The sequence below is a fragment of the Heterodontus francisci genome, chromosome 6 (assembly GCF_036365525.1).
Source record: "Heterodontus francisci isolate sHetFra1 chromosome 6, sHetFra1.hap1, whole genome shotgun sequence".
NCBI classification, from domain to species: Eukaryota; Metazoa; Chordata; class Chondrichthyes; order Heterodontiformes; family Heterodontidae; genus Heterodontus; species Heterodontus francisci.
The window spans coordinates 111466876-111488987 of NC_090376.1; the positions used below are offsets into that span (position 1 = coordinate 111466876).

The 22112-nt window shown below is 41.4% G+C and overlaps 1 protein-coding gene across 4 annotated transcripts in view; it reads left to right on the forward strand.

Moving 5' to 3' along the window:
* myo16 (myosin XVI) overlaps window positions 1-22112 on the forward strand; it is an 878535-nt gene that overhangs the window by 811203 nt on the left and 45220 nt on the right. For all 4 annotated transcript variants that reach the window (XM_068034136.1, XM_068034135.1, XM_068034137.1 and 1 more), the window contains 2 exons: window positions 708-1015; window positions 11481-12668. In XM_068034136.1, the coding sequence (XP_067890237.1) occupies window positions 708-1015; window positions 11481-12668 (1496 nt within the window). The remainder of the gene's footprint in view (window positions 1-707; window positions 1016-11480; window positions 12669-22112) is intronic.

Consider the following 22112-nt stretch of genomic DNA (forward strand, 5'->3'; position numbering starts at 1 on the left):
TACAAATAAGAGTGGTGAAGGCCATTCCAAGAGACGAAAGATACTAATTAAATATTGTAGTAAAATTGGGCAACCCCAGTGCGTTGGAAGTTTCTGAGCGACTGCTTTGATTTATAAAATGCAAGTAAATGTCACTTGAAGGGTCACCGTTCTGGCTATCAATGTGTTGCACACAAATCCAATGAACAGGTTCTGTTTCACGCTCCGGTGCTTCGAAAGCCTAGTTGTTACTAAATACTAAATAATGGTTTGCTCCAGTGAAAGAGTTAACCGTTTTGTGCCATCCCACTCGTTTGATTCAGGCAGGCTTGCAGCGTCTGCAGCAGCCGCAGTGTTGGCGGGACTGCATGCTGTCGTTTATTTTCCTAATTACAAACAGCAAAATAGATGGCATTGGGGGGATCTCAGCTCCCACTGCAATATATGATAAATTCTTCAGAAATATGTTTCATTTTGAATCATAACCTATCAGTACTTCTTTAAAGCCTTATATATAGTAACAGAGGTAAATGTTTTAATTTGCACAGAGCAGATATGAACAGTAGAAGACAAGCAGCTTTCTGTGCATTTGTTTGACAGGAGCAGTGCTTCCACCCTCACTTCACAGTGGGGGTGTTGGTTGCCTGCTTGTATGAAAAGCTGGCATTACATTCGCATGAACAGGTTCATTGTTCTAATTCAGCATCTGGACATCATTTTAATTTCAGATCTGGCAACGGCAGTGGAAAGGTCAATGAAGACAGTCTTTCGGGCGGCCGAACAACGAAGCATTTTCACTCGAGTTCAGTGTCGGCACCCACCTTTGTCGATGGGTTGGCACATTCTGTGATTGGATCATCCATCAGATCACCCTCCCTTCACTCAGTATTCAGTATGGATGATAGCAATGGCCTGCAGTCACCACGGAAACAACCTCCTCCTAAACCAAAGAGGGACCCCAATACGCGACTGAGTGCTTCATATGAGGCTGTGACTGCATGTATATCGGCGGCTTCTAAAGAAGCAGCAAATGAAGGTTTGAAGAATGATTGTTCACATTGAGCATAGTGTAAAATTAGACTAAAATGGACAAATCTTCTTCATGATTAATCTGTCCATTTATGTGACATTCAGTAGCGTCATGGGTGATTTAGCTGCCAGACTATAATATATGTACCTGCTCAGGATATCGCCTTTTCTCCCTGTAACTGAGAGTTGTATATTTTCTGAAAACAGTAAATCCTAGTAACCAGCTGCAAAATAAAGTGATAACGCTGCCATGGTGATGTCACAAAGATATGTAGTATTTTAGAAACATCACAACATCTTATAAACATAGTGAATAGTGTGTTCTGTCCGTCATCACTGGTTTAAACATCACCCAGAAATTGAGTTAAATATCTCCAACATATATATGTATAAGCTATCCAATTAGTTTCACTCCCCTACTCTTTCCCCATAACCCTGCAAATGTTTTCTTTCAAGTATATATGCTGAATCTGCTCCAACACACTTTCAGGTAGTGCATTCCAGTGCATGTCAAGCTATCACAATTCAGTGGGACAGACTGGATAGACCAGAAGGTCTGTTCTTGCCCATCATTTTTTGTGTGTGCATCTATATAAATATATATACATGTAATAGACACTAAACAGTGAGCTTCTGTAATTTAATCCCAGGAAATAGAATACATTTCGACATCACTTGAATTTTCCTGCTGATGTCTCTGATGTTATAAGAGCCCTACCATTCGTCAACCACACTGTAAACTCACTCCCATATATCCACTATTATCTCCATAAGGTAAATTTGCCAATTCCATAGTTGCAGAAAGGAGCCTGAAAGGAACCATTGGTTCGAGGTAGCTGCGTCTCCAACCCATGTTCCATTTGTGTGCAGCTTCTCAGATGGGGCATAAGATTTGGTAATTGAGCCTTTTCTGTCTAATAACATAATTAACTTAGTGAATATTAAAACATTCAGCATCCTGTGTCAGAGCTAAATGCACATATTTCACATATTATACATATTCTAATTAATCTCAATTGTATGTAGGAATTAACTTAGCTTGAAATTCTTTTTTTAAGGAATTCCGTCAATGTATTCAAATACAGATAAATGGATAAATGTATATGACATCCTAAGTGTGAATTCAAGGCATCTAGATTATGTACCTCTCTTCAACATCATCGACACCATATAAAAAGAAAAAAAAAACTTGCAATTGTATAGCATCTTTCACGACCTTTGGATGTCCTAAGTGCTTTTCAGCCAATGAAAAACTTTTGAAGTGTAATTACTGTTGTAATAGCAGCCAATTTGTGTGCAGCAAGCACGCACAAACAGCAATGTGATAATGACCAGATAATCTGTTTTTGTGATGTTGGTTAAAGGATAAATATTGACCAGGAAACAGGAGAGAACTTCACTGCTTTGCTTCAAAATAGCCATGGCATCTTTTACATCCAACTGAGAGGGCAGACAAGGCTTTGGTTTAATGTTTCATCAAAAAGCAACATTTCTGATCGAGCAACACTGCCTCAGTATGACATAGGAAGGTCAGCATTGATTTTGTGCTCAAGCCTCTGGAGTGAGACTTGAACCCACAATCTTCTAAGTTAGCAGCAAGAGTACTACTACTGAGCCACATCTGACACTAAGTAAGTATAATATAAAGATTCATAACCCACCATAGCCTCTAAGCTGGCCCAAATTGTACCCGTTGCATCTGCAGTTTCCAGTTCTAATATTTTTCTAACATTCCAATCAGCTCCACAATTTTTGTTTCTGTCTAAATCTATTTCCATCATCAATCATTATACCCTTATCTCCTCTCATTGAAACTCAGCTTTCATCTCTTTCTAACTCTCTCTTACACTTCTACAACTTCTGACCCAAAGGAGGTGCACGTACTTCTGTTTTCTCTGATGTTCCTGGTGCTTGTCTACACAATTGTATAAAAATATTCTTCACTTCTTCCTCCATTACAACAGTATCTACACTTCAAAAGTACTTAATTGGCTCTAAAGTGCTTTGGGACATCTGGTGGTCATGAAAGGTGCTATATAAATGCAAATCCTTTACTTCATTAATTTCTTTGCTGTCTTTGTTACACGTCAAACTTTACATCTCACTTGAACATCAACATTTTATCAATCAAATGGAAGGTACCAAATCTTAACTTATGCTGAAATCACAAATCTTAGAGGATGATTTCCTTATGTGTTGTAACAGTGTGAACAAATGTGAGAAGTCAATATTTCAAGCAAAATGGTCAAGATGGAGCAGATTATCCTCTTTTGAACCTTGGAGGAGCATGTAGAGGCAGATTGGGTGTGAAGGATCACATGACCATCCTGGATTCATATTCATTTTCCTATACCTGTTCAGCCCAGATGGTATTTTATGCCAAAGTACAGGATGGAAAAATCTGACCACCATTCTTTTTGCTTCAGATCTTGTGAGATATAGGGAGAAGTTTTAATTTTCAGATTTTACAGTGCCCAAGTTTGCATTCCAGGATTTCGAATCAAGAATTCAAACTCATCCCTGCAATTTAATGGTAAGACTATCAAAGGGATTTGTGTTAAGTTCCTGAAAGGTGCTCCTGGTGCATGAATATTGCCACCAGGAGCACTGAAGATAAAATATATATTTTAAAAAATGCCATCTTCATTCTCCACCATCAGTCATATCCAAAGCCTAGTCTTTCATTATCCTGAAAGACAACAACCAATGCATCATTCAATCCACCTGTATCATTGATTAGCCTAATAATTCACCTAAACCTGTGCTGTCGGTGGGCATTGTCTCAATCTATGCTATACCTTCAGTGGAAAATCAGATGAACACTTGCAGAAATAGTGCAAATGGCTAAAGAAGGCCACTTCTCCAATGCTTCTGCCGACGTTACAGTGAGCTATCTGGAGAACCGTATGGAACTTCTGTCAGCTGAATGTCCTGGATCATTTTCTTAATTCGAATCAACTCTGACATTGCATCTGTTCTGTTCACCTCTGGAATTTGCTGCCCACTGCTCATATCAATGGGGAAAATAATTTGGAAGTCTTGCCATTATTCTGTGAAAACAGTAATTGAGTGGCCTTCTTATTTTCTGTATTGATTAATTATTTAATTAAGTGCACAAGCTTTCTGAATTAAAAATGGCTTTAACAAAGATTCAGGTGCGTTTAATTAAATAAAGTGAGGTGTGGTGGTCAGAAACTAATTACTTAATTAAGCAATTGGGCTTCAGGAATTAGAAATTGCTTGCAGAGAATGAGTGGAAATGGCAACAAATTAGTTAAGTAAATAAAACTAGAAATGGAGCAGATAAAGCAGCTTTACACTGAATGAGCATTAGGATAAATCCTGCCGATAAAACAGAACACAAAGCCAGCAATTACTAAATTCATTAAATAAAGATCGATTTTAGCAAAATGAATTAAATAAAGGAGGGATTGATGAATTTAAAGTGGTCTTACCCAGAATAGTTAGAAACCCCAGCAAATAAATTAATTGAAGTCAGAAATGGCATTTAAATAAGTTGGGGAGAAGCTTGTCAAAATTAATTAAATATGTAGATGGACTTGAAAAATTCAAAATAGCCTTGCACATTGGCAAAATGAATTGAAGACATGGGGGTTAATGAGTTCCAAGCGGGTCTAGCAGATTGTCAAAATTAATTAAAGTCACATGCTCATGCGACAAAATTAATTAAATAATGAGGTGGCCTTTAAGAATTCATAATGGTCTTATGCATCATCAAAATTAATTATGAGGTGGTTCTTAAGAATTCGAAATGACCTTTCACAATATCAGATAAATAGCAGATGTATTTGCCAATTACAATTGTTATTATTGTTATAATTATTAATTTGATCCATAAATGTGACAATTTACGTCAAAGTTATTATTTCCGACTTCCTTCAGATTATCTGGGCTTGCTTACTTTAATGGATTTAGTCCTACAAACCTCAATGGAAGACTATAATAAAAGGCTATTATCATTTGGTAAAAGTGCCTTAAAAGTCACCTCAGATGATTTACTGACAAGGAAAAATGCAACAATATGACTAATATTATTGCTTCAATGATTGTATCCCCAGCTGTAATTCTTACACTTTACAGCTTATTGAGTTTCTTATTTCCCCTTTTGTTCATGCTGTAAGAGCATGAATGGGAACCTACCCTCAGACCAATGTTAGGGAACCCATAAAAATGAAATAGTGGGGATCACTCTGCCTACAGAGCGCAGCTGAAATTACCTGTCGAGCCACCTGTGCCATTCCACTCCACGACATGGTGGTATCCAACCCAAAGTTCATGCCACTATTCTAGTCACAGTGCAATACTGGGGACTTTGGGCTGTATATGGGGCTATAGATACTTAGGGTAGGTTTTGGATGGGGAGAAGAATGTGGGAAAGGTGCAAGGCATTGCCCTGTCCCTCACAAAACACCCTAGAATCATAGAAACATACAGAATAGAAGGAGACCATTCATCCCATCATACCTGCAGCAGCTCTTTGAAATGGTCCGACTTCCCTGCTCTTTCCCCATAGTCTTGCAATTTTTTCCTTTTCAAGGATATATCCAATTCCATTTTGTAAGTTTCTACTGAGTCTTGTTACGCCAATGTGTTTTGTTGAATGATAATTTTCTTTAATCCACTGACTAGAGATATGATTTTTTTAAAAGACATTTTAAAAAGACAAGCTGCCAGCAAAGTCATCCTTTCAGCTTAAGGTGATCACCTAATTTGCAACACAGTATCCTACACTGCAGTGCTTGTGAGGAGAGAGATGAAATGTCTGCTAATATTCAAGTAAGAACCAAGCCCTAGGAAGCTTAAGTTCATAGATGGGCTTATGATACAGTTTGATTAGACTTTTAATAGAGTAAATAAGGATAAATTTTTTCCACTGGCTGGAGGGTTGGTAACCAGAGGATATAAACTAAAGTTAATTGACAAAAGAGTATGAGCAGAATTTGCTGTTGTCTCAGCAAGCAGAGAAATACTGCTAACTGCTATGTTTGAATGACTGAGTGACTGTCATGTGACAAGCCCCTCCCCATCTGTGGTTTTAAGCTGGTGTATTCTCTGCAGCAGAGGAGAAGCAACTGGACTCTGACATGAGCAGACCCTAAGTGGGGGTCCTCCTCTCTCTCTCCATTCCAGCTTGAAAGCTTTAAATCCTGCTGTTGTCTGACCACTTTTGCATACTCCAGCTACAACCAGAAACATAGTTGGAGCAAATCATCTGCATCGCTGTCTCCAAGAAACCAACCAAACCAGTCATCTACCTCTTCAAACTAAATGCCTCAGGACCACTGAATTCAGCTAGAAGCCAGCCAAATCACCAAAGCCCACAGACTGTATACCTTTTTTTCCCTATGGACTCTAACTCAACCAATCTACCTTTCCCCACTGTGTAACCTATTTGTGTGTGTGTGTGTAAACCTCTAGTGTGTGTGTGTGAAAGTTGGCACATTGTTTATTATTTTATTAGTGTGGTTTAGGTACAATAAAGTTAACTTCTTCCTTTGTTAACTCAAGAAAACCTGTCCGATTGGTTCGTGTTATGATCGTAGCAAGTAAGTAATCAAACACCTATTGAATTGGCCAGTACATCCACTTTAAGAAAGAATTAAATCTGTTATGGTCTAACAAGAAGAAGAAAAAGAAGGAAGACCTTTAACCCCTCCTCACTTGACCGTAATGTCTGCTTCCACCACCTTTTCAAGCAGTGCATTCCAAATCATAACTCACTGCATTAAAAAAATTCTGCTCATTCTTTTGTCAATTAACTTTAGTCTATATCCTCTGGTTACCAACCCTCCAGCCAGTGGAAAAAAAATATCCTTATTTACTCTATTAAAAGTCTAATCAAACTGTATCACAAGCCCATCTATGAACTTTTCTGTCACTGACTCCCCACTAGAAGTCCTATCTCTTATGTTTGCCACCACTCACTCCCCTAACCAATGCAGTCTTGCTCCCATAGTGTCTCTTGTGTAATGTCTATATTCTGCCAGTCTCATCATTCTGTGCCTTTAACCCATATAGCTCCCAATGCAACTCGCTTTGTTATCTGTTGCTCGAAGGGAGTGACACGTGTTTAAGTGCAATATACAGGACTTTGGATTAATTTACTTGTGGCACTCTTTGCTTCTGTTTCTTGGCTTGCAACTGACAGGAGGTAAGTGATGACCACAATTCAGTGCCATCTATAGACAGATCATATGGGACCGAATTTCAATCAAAGCTGTAGAATGATGAAATTATAAAGCTATAACTCCTGTTGACGTCAGTGCAATTTTTTTTGTTTCATAAATGTATACTAGAACAGAGGCAGCGTATCTCACATCATGTCAGTTACAATTTGCTGCAACTTTCAAGGGAAGTCACCACAGTTTGACCTTTCACATTTCACTAAGACAGATTGGAACCTAATAAACTGCACAGAAATTGACAAAGTATGGCAGGATTCAGGCAGTGAGTTGTATTTCATGGAGTAATTCTGGGACTTTGGAGGCATGTAGAAAACAGTCATTTCTAACTGGAACACAAGTGGAGCAATACTTTGAACGTTTGTCACCAGAGCTCAGTATATGTACTTATAACAGCATGGATGAATAAGCTATGGTTAGCTATGTGTGAAATAGGCTCAAGTTCTGAAGAAGACATAAATTGTAATAATTTGCCTGCACCTAAGGTTCATTAGGTAGAATGACGCTAACTCAGTGGCATGCATGGTTCATTACAGCTATTCAACATACACAACGTCTGGTGAATACAAACACATCTCTCAGTAAATGAAGTAAAATTCCATCTTCACCAATGTTCACTAGATTTCAGTTCACACAAGAAAAGTAATTATTATAGGATCATTTGTGCAATATGTGGTGCTGTCACTCTAGCAATAGATATATACTTAAACCATTCATTGCAGACTCAAAAGTTGTAAGATTACTGATAACACAGCATAAAACTTAATCATAGAACCTCTGTTTTTGACTGTGGATATGTTCCCAATATGTATTTCCTGTTTTTTCCTTCTGCATTTTGCTGCCCTCCTGATGCACTCACCTTCATATGCCTGATTGGCTTCGCTCATGGTCTCCTGCTATCTGCCACTAGGGTTTATACTGTCTTTGCTCAAAATTTAACCTCTTTGCCCTTGTTCCAGATTTAATATTGTACCTACCTGCTCTGACTAGCTCCCTGTTTCCTGGATCTTACTTCTTTGTTCCTCTTAATTTCTTTTTCTGTTACCTCACTCCATCAGTCCCCTTTTCAGATTCACCTATGTCCATATTTATCTCTTTATCCCATTTTCAAGTTCTCCTATCTAGCTCTAGCAGAAGCTCTATCTCTAACACCTTTTCCACGACTCCTATCTCTATATTTACCTCTGTCCCATTTCAAGTTATTCTATCTTGGTATTTATTTCTAACTCTACCTCTCTTTCAGGTTCTCCGATTGTCATATTTATCTCCATCTATCTTTATCTCTGATACAGGTTCACCTATCTCTATCTTTATCTCCATCTAGCTCTACCTCAGTCTCTGTTACAGGGTCTCCTATCTCCATTTCAAACTATCTCTCTGTTTTAGGTTCTCCAATGCCTATCTGTAACTATGTTCATCTCAGGTTCTCTTCTTTCTACTTTGGTTTCTTATGCATCCGTTTCTATCACAGGTTCAAATTCTCTTTTTTTTCTTGATTTCAGTTTGTTCTTTTTCTTACTAGGTTTGCCTCCTCTCTCCTGTTTTATCTTCAGTTTTGTTTCAGATATGTATCTCTTGCTTTCACTTTGATGCCCATTCACTTGTTACACCTTGTCCTATTGTTGGTATCTCTCTTCACACATTTTTTAATCAATCTTTACATTCTGCTGACAAATATGGCTTTGTTTTAATTTTTATATTCACACATCACCTACATATTAATTGTTAGTACTTAACCAGGCTCATGAGATTCTTGGCAACCAGTCCTATTCCTCGACAATCTTTGCTCCTCCTTGTTCTGACAAAGATTTTACATCTGTTCATTAAAGTTTATTTTCCTTTTCGGATGCTGATGGAGCAACTGCAGTTTCAGCATCTTTTTATTTTTATTTTCAACTTCCATCATTTGCAGTTTTGTTCTGTTTGCCTAACATCCATACTTTGTCTGATATGCTAAACATTGGCAATCAACTCAAACAAAAACTCCAGGTCTCCTTAATCTACCCAGTACAAAATGCAATAATTTTAACAGGAAGGTTAACTGAGATCACAGAGGCTACAGCATGATTTGGGCCTTTTCTGTTCACCAAAGAACTCAAATCCAAATGACAAAAAACTTTACAGGCGAACCAGATTTCCTCTAGGGCTACTTATACTATATACAGCTTTTTATGTGTTTTTCCAATCATCTAGGTCAGGCATGCCAGTGTGGGGTAAGGAGACACTTTCAGCTTCAAGCACCCAATGTCAGCACCAGATCAAGCAATAGCAAGATTAGATGCAAATGAAAGTTCTGCAGAATTTTATGTAAAATATAGGGGCATTTATTTGGTTATGTCTTTGTGTTTTTCTTTCCTAATTGGTTATTTTCACTACTCACCTGTAATATCAAACTTAGTCTCCCTTGTTTAAATTTATTTCCAATCACATTCCACCAAAAAAAAAGGTCTGCCAATTACATTGCCAAAATAATCACATCTGAAATACATTTACTCTGGCAGTCCCGACGCCATACCAGCTAAAAGGAAGGTTTTAAATAATAGATAAACTTTCTATTTCGACTGCAAATCACTGACCCCTTTGTGACGCTTCAGATGTGAATTCTGGGGCAGGATTTTATTGTGCCCTTGGAAACTGGCACAGAGGTGGCGGGGGGCAAACAAAATGGCAGGTGTTGTCTGGGCTCCCCGCCATTTTGTCCAGGGCGGGGAATGCTGAGGACAACCTTCCCGACCCAAGCCAATTGAGGGCTATAAATGGCCAATTAATGGCCACAAGGACCTGTTCCTGCCTCCATTTATTGATGGCGGAGGGGTCTGCTGCCATGGAGAGATGCCACCAGGTAAAGCCTGGCAGCCTCCTAGCGAGGCTGTGTCGGGAGGGGGGGGGGGTCTCTCTTTTGGGAACAATCCTTGGTCCCTGGAGGCCCCCCCTTCCCCAGCAGTGATGGCCGCTGCCCTCCCTCAGGAAGATTCCCCCCCACCACCCTCACCAAAATCACCCCCACCCCATCGCCGAGGCCTGCCTGAATGGCCCTGGTGACCCCAACCCCAATCACCTCTCCCAGGGTTCTCCTCCATTCCTCAGTACTGCAAGGCCTCCTGCAGCATCAGCTGTGGCCGCAGGTCCCTGTGGCACAGCCGGTACTACAGAGCTGCTGGCCTTCCAATTGTCTGGCATCACTGGCGGTGGGAGCTCGTCCCTTAAAGGGGCAGCAAACCCGAAGATGGGCAGTTAATTGGATGCCCAATGTGTGATAGTAATGGGGGTCCAATGGAGGACCGAGGTGGGATCTCGCCATGCATTCCAGCCTTCCGCCGGGATCCCCAATGCCGGATGAAAATCCGGCCTCTGAAGTCAGCAGGTTATTGCATTCACCTATGAGCAAAATAGAAGGGAGATTATTTGCACACTAATATAAACGCCAAGCCCACCACAAGCCTTAGGCTCGATTTACAGAGTCTGTGCCCCATTCTGCACCTAGATATATGTAATGGCCTCTGCCTGTTGCTCTGTACTGAAATCCACCTGTGAGCCTATCTTCACCTTAATTTTTCTGAAGTTTTTGTATCTTATACAAACCACCTACCTCTTCACAGGTCCAGCACCTCAAACCACAACACACTCTGACTGTAAGTCTCAGTGCTAGCTTCCATCCAGCTGCCTTCCCTGCACGTGTCTCAGTCCATTGCACAACTCTCCTGTTCTTCAACTTATATAATGCCATGAGAAATCCTTCAGTCTGGACTCTCAACCTCCGAAACACAACAACTTGAGGTTGCTTCAGCAATAATGCTTGCAACATTGGAGATTAATCTTTAATTCTTGAAGACTTCATGTCAACCCACAGGAGAGTTGGCAACCCTAGTCAGGGAGAAGAAAATCAACCAGGGTTCCGACATCTGACTGTATATAGAAGCTCCCGCTGAAAAGAGGTGGATCTCAGGTGCAAATAAGAATAGGCTTGCTGTAGTGTTTCATTCCCCCCACTGATTGTTGAGTGCCAAGATAGATCATTACCTAAGACTCTCCAATGAATAATGGCCAATATGGTGCAGTATTGAAGAAATATTAGTACCTTTAGAACTGTACCTCAGCAAAAATGAGGCTGAAGGGAGAGGCGAATGCACAATCTTTTTAAAAAGTTCCAGAAATAGGACATTCATTCAGTACCTATTGCACTTACAAACATTTAAGTAAAGCAGGTACATAGGAAGTGAAATAATTGCTTTAGATAGACCTAATTTTTTTATTCTTTTTCCTTCACAGTTTTGACTAAACCAAGACCTCACAGCGATGATTACAGCACAATGAAAAAGATACCCCCACCAAAGCCCAAAAGAAGCCCCAACACCAGACTGACAGGCTCATATGAAGAAATCTACACAAGGAAACCATCTGCATCTAAATTCACAAGCACAATGACTAAAGCAGCTCACAGCACTGGAACTATTCAACGAGCCGCATCTGCTGATGGGCCCCACTACAGCATGTTAAGTCTCCATCTATCACAAGAAGAGGACATGGAACCTGTTTATATAGAAATGGGAGGTACTGGTGGAGCAGGCAGAAATTATCTGACAGAGGTGGAGAGTCCGGATCAAGGAGAATCTGTTTATGAAGAGATGAAATATTGTTTGCTAGAAGGCGGATCAGGCTTTTCTGTCTTTCCAAAGCAGGCAGCTTATCCTTCCCCTCGTTCAGAAAGCAAAACCCCGACATTGTCTGAGGATTTCAGAACAGGCAGCCCTACCATGACAGGCTGCAAAGAATTAGTATGTGACATTCCACCGCCATTTCCAAACCTCCTCCCTCATCGACCTCCTCTGCTGGTATTTCCTCCAACACCAGTGCAGTGTTCCCCTGCTTCTGATGAATCACCACTTACACCTCTTGAGGTCAAGAGGTTGCCAGTGCTGGAAACTAATTTGAATTACTCTGCGCAATCGGATGGCATATCACCTGCCTCTCCACAATACTCAAGCCACCAAAAAGGAGAAAACGAGCTACCAGCATCTCCTGGACTGGGTGTGTTCAGTATATCTGGAAAAATGTCTCCTCCGTCAACACCTCCTCCTCTTCCATTAATTCCTACTCCTCCCTACAGGCCAACTTCACATTTTATTTTCCCACCAGACACTTCAAACTCTTGTTTTGCCAATATAGGAAAACTAGCAATGAGCACAGATATTCCCAAAGTACCTCAGAAACCTAATCCCTTACAAGGAGGAACTTGTACAAACTCTACAAGGTTGCCTTGCTCACCAGTAAAAACCTGCAGGACAGAACCTGGGAAGAATATTTCCTCTTCGGCAGGGAATGCATCACTATTTCCTTACTCTTCCACTATTGCTGGGCCAATTACCAGCCCACTTGATGAGCTGAACAGTCTCTTCAGCTCAGGTCGAAGTCTTCTGCGAAAATCAGCAGCGGGAAGGAAGATGCGGGAGCAAGCGAGTGAGTAGATCTAACTTTTGTACAATACATCTGAGAAGTCAAATATGTTACAGAAAGGAAGATATATCTGTCTATAAGTAATGGTGTTAGTCCTGGTGCAGTGGCAGCACTGTTATATCTGAGCCAGAAAGTCATGGGTTCAAGCCCCATTCCACAGACCTGAGCACCTAATCCAGGCTGACACTTTAGCACAGTAGTGAAGAAGTGCTGCACTGTCAGGGGCACCATGTTTCAGATGAAACATCTACCCTTTCTGGTCAGTGTAAAAGATCCCACAGCACTATTCAAAGCAGAGCAGGGGAGGTGCCCCCCCAGTGTCCTGTCCAACATTTATTCCTCAAGGAACATCAGTAAAACAGATTATCTGGTCATCTATCTCGTTGCTGTCTGTCGGACCTCATTGTGCGCAGATTAGATGTCACATTTCTCTACATTACAACTGACTGAAAAGCACTTTGGGACTTCCTGAAGTTAAGAATGGTGTGACATAAATGCAGGTCCTTTCATTCGTTTTTTTAGCGAGGTTCATGCATTTCATTGAGCAGCATTGGAAAGGCGTATATATATTTATAAAATAAATGGTCCTCCCCAAATAAATATGTGCCTAATTAACCATTTAACGTAATAATTTTAGTTATTAAAACACCTTATCCCATGGTTAAGACATCTCAAAGTTGTCCGCTGCAATTAATTATATCTGAAGTGAATCTCCTTTGTTCTGCAGGCAAATATGCAAATATCCAATTTTTACACTGTGAGATCCCACAAATAGAAATTTGATAAAGGGCCAGTAGTTGTTGCTGGTTGCTGAAAGATTAATGCCTCTCTCCATAAAGGGGCTGATTCTTCAATCCCACTCTCCAAACAATATTTGCAGAAAGTCTGGTTGGAATAACAGATTAACGTTTAAAAAGCAAGGCCCATTTTTCCTCAGTTCAAACACAAGTTATAAGTCTGCTTGCAGTTAGTTTACATAAAAAAAACTCACATCATTCATGTTAACCTCAAAAAGTAATTGACTGGGAATTTCCTTGGAGCTGCTCCCACTGCATAACAATAACTTCACTGCAAACTCTGTTTACGCATGTAAGCAGAGTTTCTGCCACACAATGTTACACTGGCAGAGCAGGAGTAGCTCTGTGGAAATTGGCAGCCATTGTCTTGGAAGGCATGGTGCAGAAGGCAATGTATCAGTTCTAAGAGCCATGGTTTCCTTGATCCCTACCCAAAAATCCTGTTTTCCACTTGGATCATGAGGTCAGTATACCATTATAGTAGTGAATATATGGCTATATTGTTGCAGCTGATTGGAATACGTTGGTAACAATAATTAGCGACAAGATCATTCCATCCTGCCTCTACTAGTGATAGTGAGTTATAAATTCATTCAGTGCCACAGATACTAAACTTATATTTTTAATGGGGCCCTCACTGCTAATATTGGAAGACAGCAAACACTAATGGTCTTCTCTGCATCTGCAGTATGATATCTCACAGATTGTCAGAAATAGAATGGACATGAAAGTTTGTTACGCATCTCTTGCTTCTGCCTCATGGACAATAAATTTTAGGTATTTCTAAAATTGAGATAAACTCCTGGTCTGGATTACTGCACATTGTCATGCGAGCATTCATAAACTAGAAAGAACAATCACTACACTGCTTTGATTGGAGTGCCATATAATGGCAGATCCATTAGGCTAACAGAGAAATGGAAACTAGCTTTTATTATAGGACTGATTCCATGATCCAGCAGGAGGTGGAGATGAGGGTCTGGTTGCATTCCTGCTCTACTGGAGTGGGCAGTGGTGGTAGGTATGCCTGTTTAGAGAATCACCCCTTATATTCAACAAAAAATTAGACCTCACACCTCACACAGACCATAAGCAGGGAATAAAAAATATTAATAAGTTTAAACAAAAAAGCCTCTCTGCCCCTGGACATCCACACTTGGTGACAGCTGCTTGTTTACCGACCACCACAAAACTATTCCAAGGACACTGAACAAGAGAGTACCTGAGGGATAATTTTATAAAACTATGCTCCCAGCTTGGAACCTCGCCTGTCGGGAGTTCAGCTTGGACCCGACTTCTGATTAAGTGCTCCCAGTGGTAAGGCAGTTCCTGTAATTATTCCTCAAATAATCATATGTAAAGTGTCATGTTGACTCTCAAATATTACAGAATTTTTTAATGCGAGAGCAACGTATCAGCTCAGAATCTTCAAATTGGAAAAAAATTAAATTGTTCAACAAATTAACCTGAATTAACCAAGATCTATTCAAATTTGTAGCTTGGTTTATGTGTTCTTTACAGAAAAAACTTGTCAGAAGGGTGGCATAATTACCAAACAGACTGTCGTTATATCTTGGGGACCTGTGTTTAAATATATCCCATTCTAAGGGGATAAAAGTTTTCTCATCCTCTGTTAGGTGTAAGGATCCTACTTTAATGGCAGGTAGTCTCATCCCAAATTCCAGAGGGTGTGGACTTCAACCCAAACCTACCCCTAGTTTGGCACAAATTTAGCATCTCACTCAGAGTGCCATATGGATGATTGGTGTGGGAAATGGAAAACATCCAAGAGCAGACTCCTTTATTGAAGTGATGCTTCATACTTGGCATCTAATGTTGGCACAGAAAGGATTAGAAATGTCCAGACTTTGGCAGTATTCATACAGGATTCATACTAATGCTGAAGTCAATTTGCAACCTCCAGCTATTTTGATTCCTAACTTGCAATCAGGCACAGACTTAATAATTGAGTCTTCCACAGAAAGGTGAGTAATACAAACTGGCAGCAAAGAACCTTGGAAGGCCCTCTCTACATTGGCACAAGCTGCTTCCTTTGAAAATGGTTGACAGCTATAGCTGAACCTTTCAGCTTGAAAAGTGCTGATAACACTAAAGCTGTGGAGAACTTATTGCTAGGAGGGTGGCATGTTTGTAGCCCTTACATAAGTCACAAGTGCCAGCCTTGGCTTAATGGTCATTCTTTCACCTTCGTGTTAGCAGGTTGTGGATTCAAGTCCCACTCCAAAGACTTGAGTGCATAATCCAGGCTGACACTACAGTGCAGTACTGCGGGAGTGCTACACATTTTGAGGTGCTATCTTTTGGAAGGGGTCATAGACGATGCTGTCAAGCAGCACTGCTCAGCACTAACCTACTCACTGATGCTCAGTTTGAGGTCCGCCACGGCGACTCAGCTCCTGACCGCATTACAGCCTTTCTCCAAACATGGACAAAAGAGCTGAACTCCAGAGGTGAGGTGAGGTGAGAGTGACTGACCTTGATATCAAGGCAGCATTTGACCGAGTATGGCATCAAGAAGCACTAGCAAAACTGGAGTCAATGGGAAACGGGGAAATCTCTCCGCTGGTTGGAGGCATACCTAGCACAAAAGAAGATGGTTGTGGTTGTTGGAGGTCAATCATCTCAGTCCCAGAATGTCACTACAGGGGTTTCTCAGGGTAGTGTCCTAGGCCCAATCATCTTCAGCTGCTTCATTAATAACCTTCCCTTCATCATAAGGTCAGAAGTGGGGATGTTTGCTGATGATTGCACAATGTTCAGCACCATTCGCGACTCCTCAGATCCTCAGATATTGAAGCAGCCTGTGTCCAGATGCAGCAAGACCAGGACAACATCCAGGCTTGGGCTGATAAGTAACATTCGTGCCACACAATGACATCTCAAACAAGACAGAATCTAACCATCTCCCCTTGATGTTCAATGCCATTACCATCACTGAATCCCCCACTACCAACATCCTGGGGGTTACCATTGACCAGAAACTGAACTGAACCAGCCACATAAATGCTGTGGCTACAAGAGCAGGTCAGAGGCTGGGAATTCTGCGGCGATTAACTCACCTCCTGACTCCACAAAGCCTATCCACAAACTACAAGGCACAAGTCAGGAGTATGATGGAATACTCCCCACTTACCTGGATGGGTGCAGCTCCAACAAAACTCCAGAAGCTCGACACCATCTAGGACAAAGCAGCCCGCTTGATTGGCACCCCACCCACCATCTTCAACATTCACTCCCTTCACCACCAACGCATAGTGTGTACCATCTACAGGATGCACTGCTGAATTAGGAAAAAAAAGACCACAACTATCTTTGTGCTTTCACTTCCTCAGGAAGACATATCTTCTGGAACTCTTGAACCCCTGAGGACTTAACTTACCACCAAGCTAGACTTGCCAGCCCTGATATCCAAGTCTCATCCTTGCAGAAAGTGGCTTAAGATCAGGAAATCAGGGCTGTGTGTGCTGAAATCCTGAGATGCCCAATTTCTCTACTAGCTGATTCAACAGCATAAATGATCATAAATTGTTACCTAAACAGCCTTTTCAAAGTCTAATGCATGCATTAAAACTGTTGGCAGCCCTTGTGAAGGCTACCCCTATACACAATCACTTTCCTTTAAGTGACTAGTATCTCTAATTCATACTGAAGTTGATATCAAAGTTCAATCTGACTCAGATGATCATACTTGCCTGTTCTTTACAGGGCTGAAATGGGATGTTGGTGACGGAATGGGCCTATGATAATCACCCAAAGCTCTCAAAGCACTGGAATGCTTTGGGTGCCAGTGTCCCATTTATCTGATCCTAAGACATGAAGTCTTCTGAATGTACAATACCCCTGAGTCAAGTGCATTGAGCCTGCACCCACTAACTACACACAAGGCTCTATTCAAATTTAAGGAGCTCCCGATAATATAGCTGTAGTGCCTGAAAAGTGTTCCTGTCACCCATGCTCCAAGGGAATGGTGCCAAAATAAATGTTTTTTCCCCCCCCCCCCCCGAGGAGCCCACTCTTCAAATAGGGGCTGCTTTCATTTTAACACCTCCATATGTTTGGCTTGCAAAGGACAATCCTTAAAAGGGTAATTGTTCTCCTGATGATTTTTGCTGGAGCTCTTTAATAATGGCAGATTCCTGATGATGTGAATCCCAATCCCCATGACAGTCCCATTGTGTTAACCTTACCTTGCAATGCCAGTGATGTCAGCCTGATGAGATGCAGATGCATGCCTCTAATTTTTCTAGGACTTTTTCAGACTTATCTGTTTTAACACCATTAAAGGAGTAATTGTGTTCCTTTTTTATTGTTCATAATTGCAATATATTTGTTTGCATTGAATTTAATTTGCCATCACTTTGTCCACTTTCATGTTTGATCCAACTCATTCTGTCTAATAACAGAATGGCTTGTATCCTTTTCCCCTTAAGATTTAGTAGTCTAGAGTTAGGAGTACAGTAATTAGCAGTCCCAATTTACAGCATCACACTCTTTCTAGCCTTCTTCTCCAATTTGCACTCCACTCAAGCGAGACTGTGTGTTGGAGCAACTGAATCGTATTGCTCAATTGTTTTTTTTCAAAGCCAACCATCTGGAACTACCAAGTGCCAAACAACAAACCAAAAACATTTCTCTAGTAATTTCATCATGCTGTTTTTGGCAGCCATTTTTCATCTTCATTCAGGTCACCGTATACAGATAAAAGTAACATTTCTAACATGACAAAGACATTACACAGCTCTGAAAACAACATTTGAAATTTAACCATAGAATCAGTTAATTGATGTTGGAAATGCTTGCAGGATGTTTTTATGTCTAAAATTAACTATCTGTCTGGCTGAGTAATGAGGAGTGGGCTGGAGGCGGAGTTGGCGTAAAATTAAGTGGGAGGCGGGAGTGCCATTGCCTTCCCGCCCTCTCTCCCCCCCCCCCCACCCCCAGTAGGCGGGGTCGCTGGTCCGATGTAAAATTCCAACCCAAGTGTCAGATTACCATGGGTTATACCATGCCAGGTCTTCTAGACTAGTTATTTGCAGTTTATGATAATATTATCCTTGATGTCTGAACTCTTGCCTTGAGAGATCCATTCCTGGTAGCATCACAACCATTCACATTGCATCAGCTGAAGCTGAAGATTATTAACCTCAACATCGAGCTATAACTGCTTCCCCAGCCAAACAATTTTACCAGCATCGGGGGATGTGCCATAAGGCCCACCAACCCAGGATAATTAAGGCCCTTAACCGGGTGGTTCGGTAGCTCAGAAGACCTTCTTGCGAGCTGTGGGGTGTCCCTTTGATCAGGCATCTCGTGCTTGAGGGAGGGGCGTCCTGCAGCACAAGCTGTCCCCACTGGATCATCCCCCAGCATTGCTGGGGCTCAGCCAATTGTGCCTGGTGAGGCTCCACACATTTACCTGTATTCCGGGGTCTTGTCATGTTGCTGGTCTTAGCCGGGTGCAGTCCCAGGAGTGGCCACCGCTCAGAGACGTGGAAGTCCAGCCCAAGGCTAATTAAGGGCCTGAGCCACATAAAATTTTGATGTGGCTTCCGGGCCCGGTGGAGGCGGGCTCACCACTGACTTTTTCTGCCAGTAGGCGGGGTCTCTGGTCCAATGTAAAGTTCCAACCCAAGTGTCAGATTACCATGGGTTATACCATGCCAGGTCTTCCAGACTAGTTATTTGCAGTTTATGATAACATTATCCTTGATGTCTGAACTCTTGCCTTGAGATCCATTTCTGGTAGCATCACAACCATTCACATTGCATCAGCTGAAGCTGAAGATTATTAACCTCAACATCGAGCTATAACTGCTTCCCCAGCCATACAAATAGATAGCGGTGAGTAACTCACCTCCTGACTCCCCAAAGCCTGTCCACGATCTACAAGGCACAAGTCAGGAGTGTGATGGAATACTCTCCACTTGCCTGGATGGGTGCAGCTCCAACAACACTCAAGAAGCTCGACACCATCCAGAACAAATCAACCGGCTTGATTGACACCCCATCTACAAACATTCACTCCCTCCAACACCGATGCACAGTGGCAGCAGTGTGTGCCATCTCCAAGATGCACTGCAGCAACGCACCAAGGCTCCTTAGACAGCACCTTCCAAACCCGCGACCTCTACCAACAAGAAGGACAAGAGCAGCAGATGCATGGGAACACCACCACCTGCAAGTACCCCTCCAAGTCACTCACCATTCTGACTTGGAACTATATCGACGTTCCTTCACTGTCGCTGGGTCAAAATCCTGGTACTCCTTTCCTTACAGCACTGTGGGTGTACCTACCTCTCATGGACTGCAGCGGTTGAAGAAGGCAGCTCACCACCACCTTCTCAAGGGCAATTAGGGATGGGCAATAAACGCTGGCATAGCCAGTGATGCCCACATCCCATGAATGAATAAAAAAAAATCCTTGATGTTCATGGCTGGCATGGTAACAACAATCTCATGATGTAACCACTCTCTGAGCATTTGACACACTACAGTACCTTTCAGGTAGCTACTTGAAGTAATTCACATACCTAAACTAACCACCAGTGGTGAGAAACATACAGTTGTGAGTGTTGTACTTAACAGTCTGGATCCCAGCCTGATTGGTCCGTTGTGTTTTTTTCAGGCGCTGCTATGGAAAGTTTCTCTTGGTATTTGAAATGCAACCAGTAAAAACAAAAGTTGATTGCTCATTTTAGTGTGCAGGAGGCCTCATTGTTCAAAGGAAGATTATATTTCACATATACTTTTTTTTTGTCTGATTATGCTCCTGTGAAGAACCATTGGCCATTTTACTATGTTAAAGATGCTATATAAATATAAGTGCACAATCTCACCCTTAAAGGGCCAATACCCTGGAATTGTTGAAAAAGATGAGAACCAGTCCTGAGCACTACTAGAAGAGGATCATGGTCATCAGCCACCTGGTGTGAGACGATGAACATGCAGCATGCAGATCTTTTGTGCTGACTGTGTGCCTGGTATTTGCTCATTGTCACATTTCAATTAGTCACAGAGCAATTGTATCTGTGGGCAGCAATGCAGAGTGCAGTGCGAAAACATAGGAATGAGCATGCATTTGGGAGGTAGATGAACAGTTGTCAGAGTGTTGTGCATTCTCCTTTGTGACACACCACTAAGTGAAGAAGTGAAGTGCTCTTAAGATTCATCATAAAGCAACACCAAGGAAATCGCAAGCAACCTTTTAGAGACCAGTAAAACTCTTCTGCTCCCAAGATCTGGTCACAGATGTGAAAGCATCCATTCTTTAAGCCACCCTCATCCTTGGCTACTGTAATGCTATTCAGAGGGGTTTGGGTATCCTCTATTTCAAAAAAGCTCACCTTGCTTTCCAGCACCTTGTACAACAAGACCTCCAAAGCTGTCTCCTGGAAGGGCGTCACCTGTCTTCCTGATCTTGTTCCAGGCATTTCTACCCGTCAGTAGCAGGATGTATTTAAAATGACCAGCAGCCCCTTAAAAACTGCTGGTGCCAGATAAGGTACCCTTTTGCTTCATGTTCTGTATATGTGGGGAACTGTGATTATGCAGTGGAGCAGATATTGAATTATCATGCAAGGTCAACAGATACCTCTGCAGGTGTATACAGTTCCCAAAAAGCACCCAGCCCATTGCTACTATGCTGTTATTGGTCGCTTTATTGCCTGGGACTTATTTTCAGTAAGTTTCAGTGTTTTCTTGGATTTTCACTTATGCTCTGCATGGCATGAGTGGAAGTGAAAATGGTTATAATACTGGACTAGCAACCAAAGAGTCACAAGTTCAGATCTAGCAAGTTGTGAAATGGAGTTCAGTAAATTGGATAATTTGTAGACTTGCACCAGAAAAATAACAATGATTGTTATAAATACCCAACTGGTTCATTAATGTCCTTCAGGTAAGAGAACTTGCTACCCTACTTGGTACGTCTGGGCATAACTCCAATCCCACACTATGTGACTGACTCTTAACGACCTCCAACATGGCTCAGGAAGCTTTCTAGAAACTTTCAAGAAGAAGACCCATTACCACCTTCTCAAAATAACAAGGGATGGGCAATATATGTAGCACTATCAGCATCGCTCATAAAAACAAATTTTAAAAAATCGTGAAATGTGTCAAACCAAAAAGAAAATAAACTTTTGTGTCTTCGAAGTAAAGATGTGTCACATGTTGGGAGATGAGTATAAAATAATTTGTTAGATCATAAATTTAGATAAGACAGTTGAGTTTGAAAGCTTCATTTCAAACATTTTTGGTTGTAATTTTATTTATTTACCTGTCACTTTTTATTCATTGATACAATGTGGGTCTCACTGACAAGGCCAGCATTTATTACCCATTCCTAATTGCCCAGGTGGTAGTGGTGAGCTGCCTTCTTGAACTGCTGCTGTTGGTTTGGTGAAGATAAACATAGAAACATAGAAAAATAGGAGCAGGAGGAGGCCGTTTAGCCCTTCGAGCCTGCTCTGCCATTCAATATGATCATGGCTGATCATCCAAACTCAGTAACCTATTCTTGCTTTCTTCCCGTATCCCTTGATCCCTTTAGCTCTAAGAACTATATCTAACTCTTTCTTGAATATATTTAATGATTTGGCCTCAACTGCTTTCTGTGGTAGAGAATTCT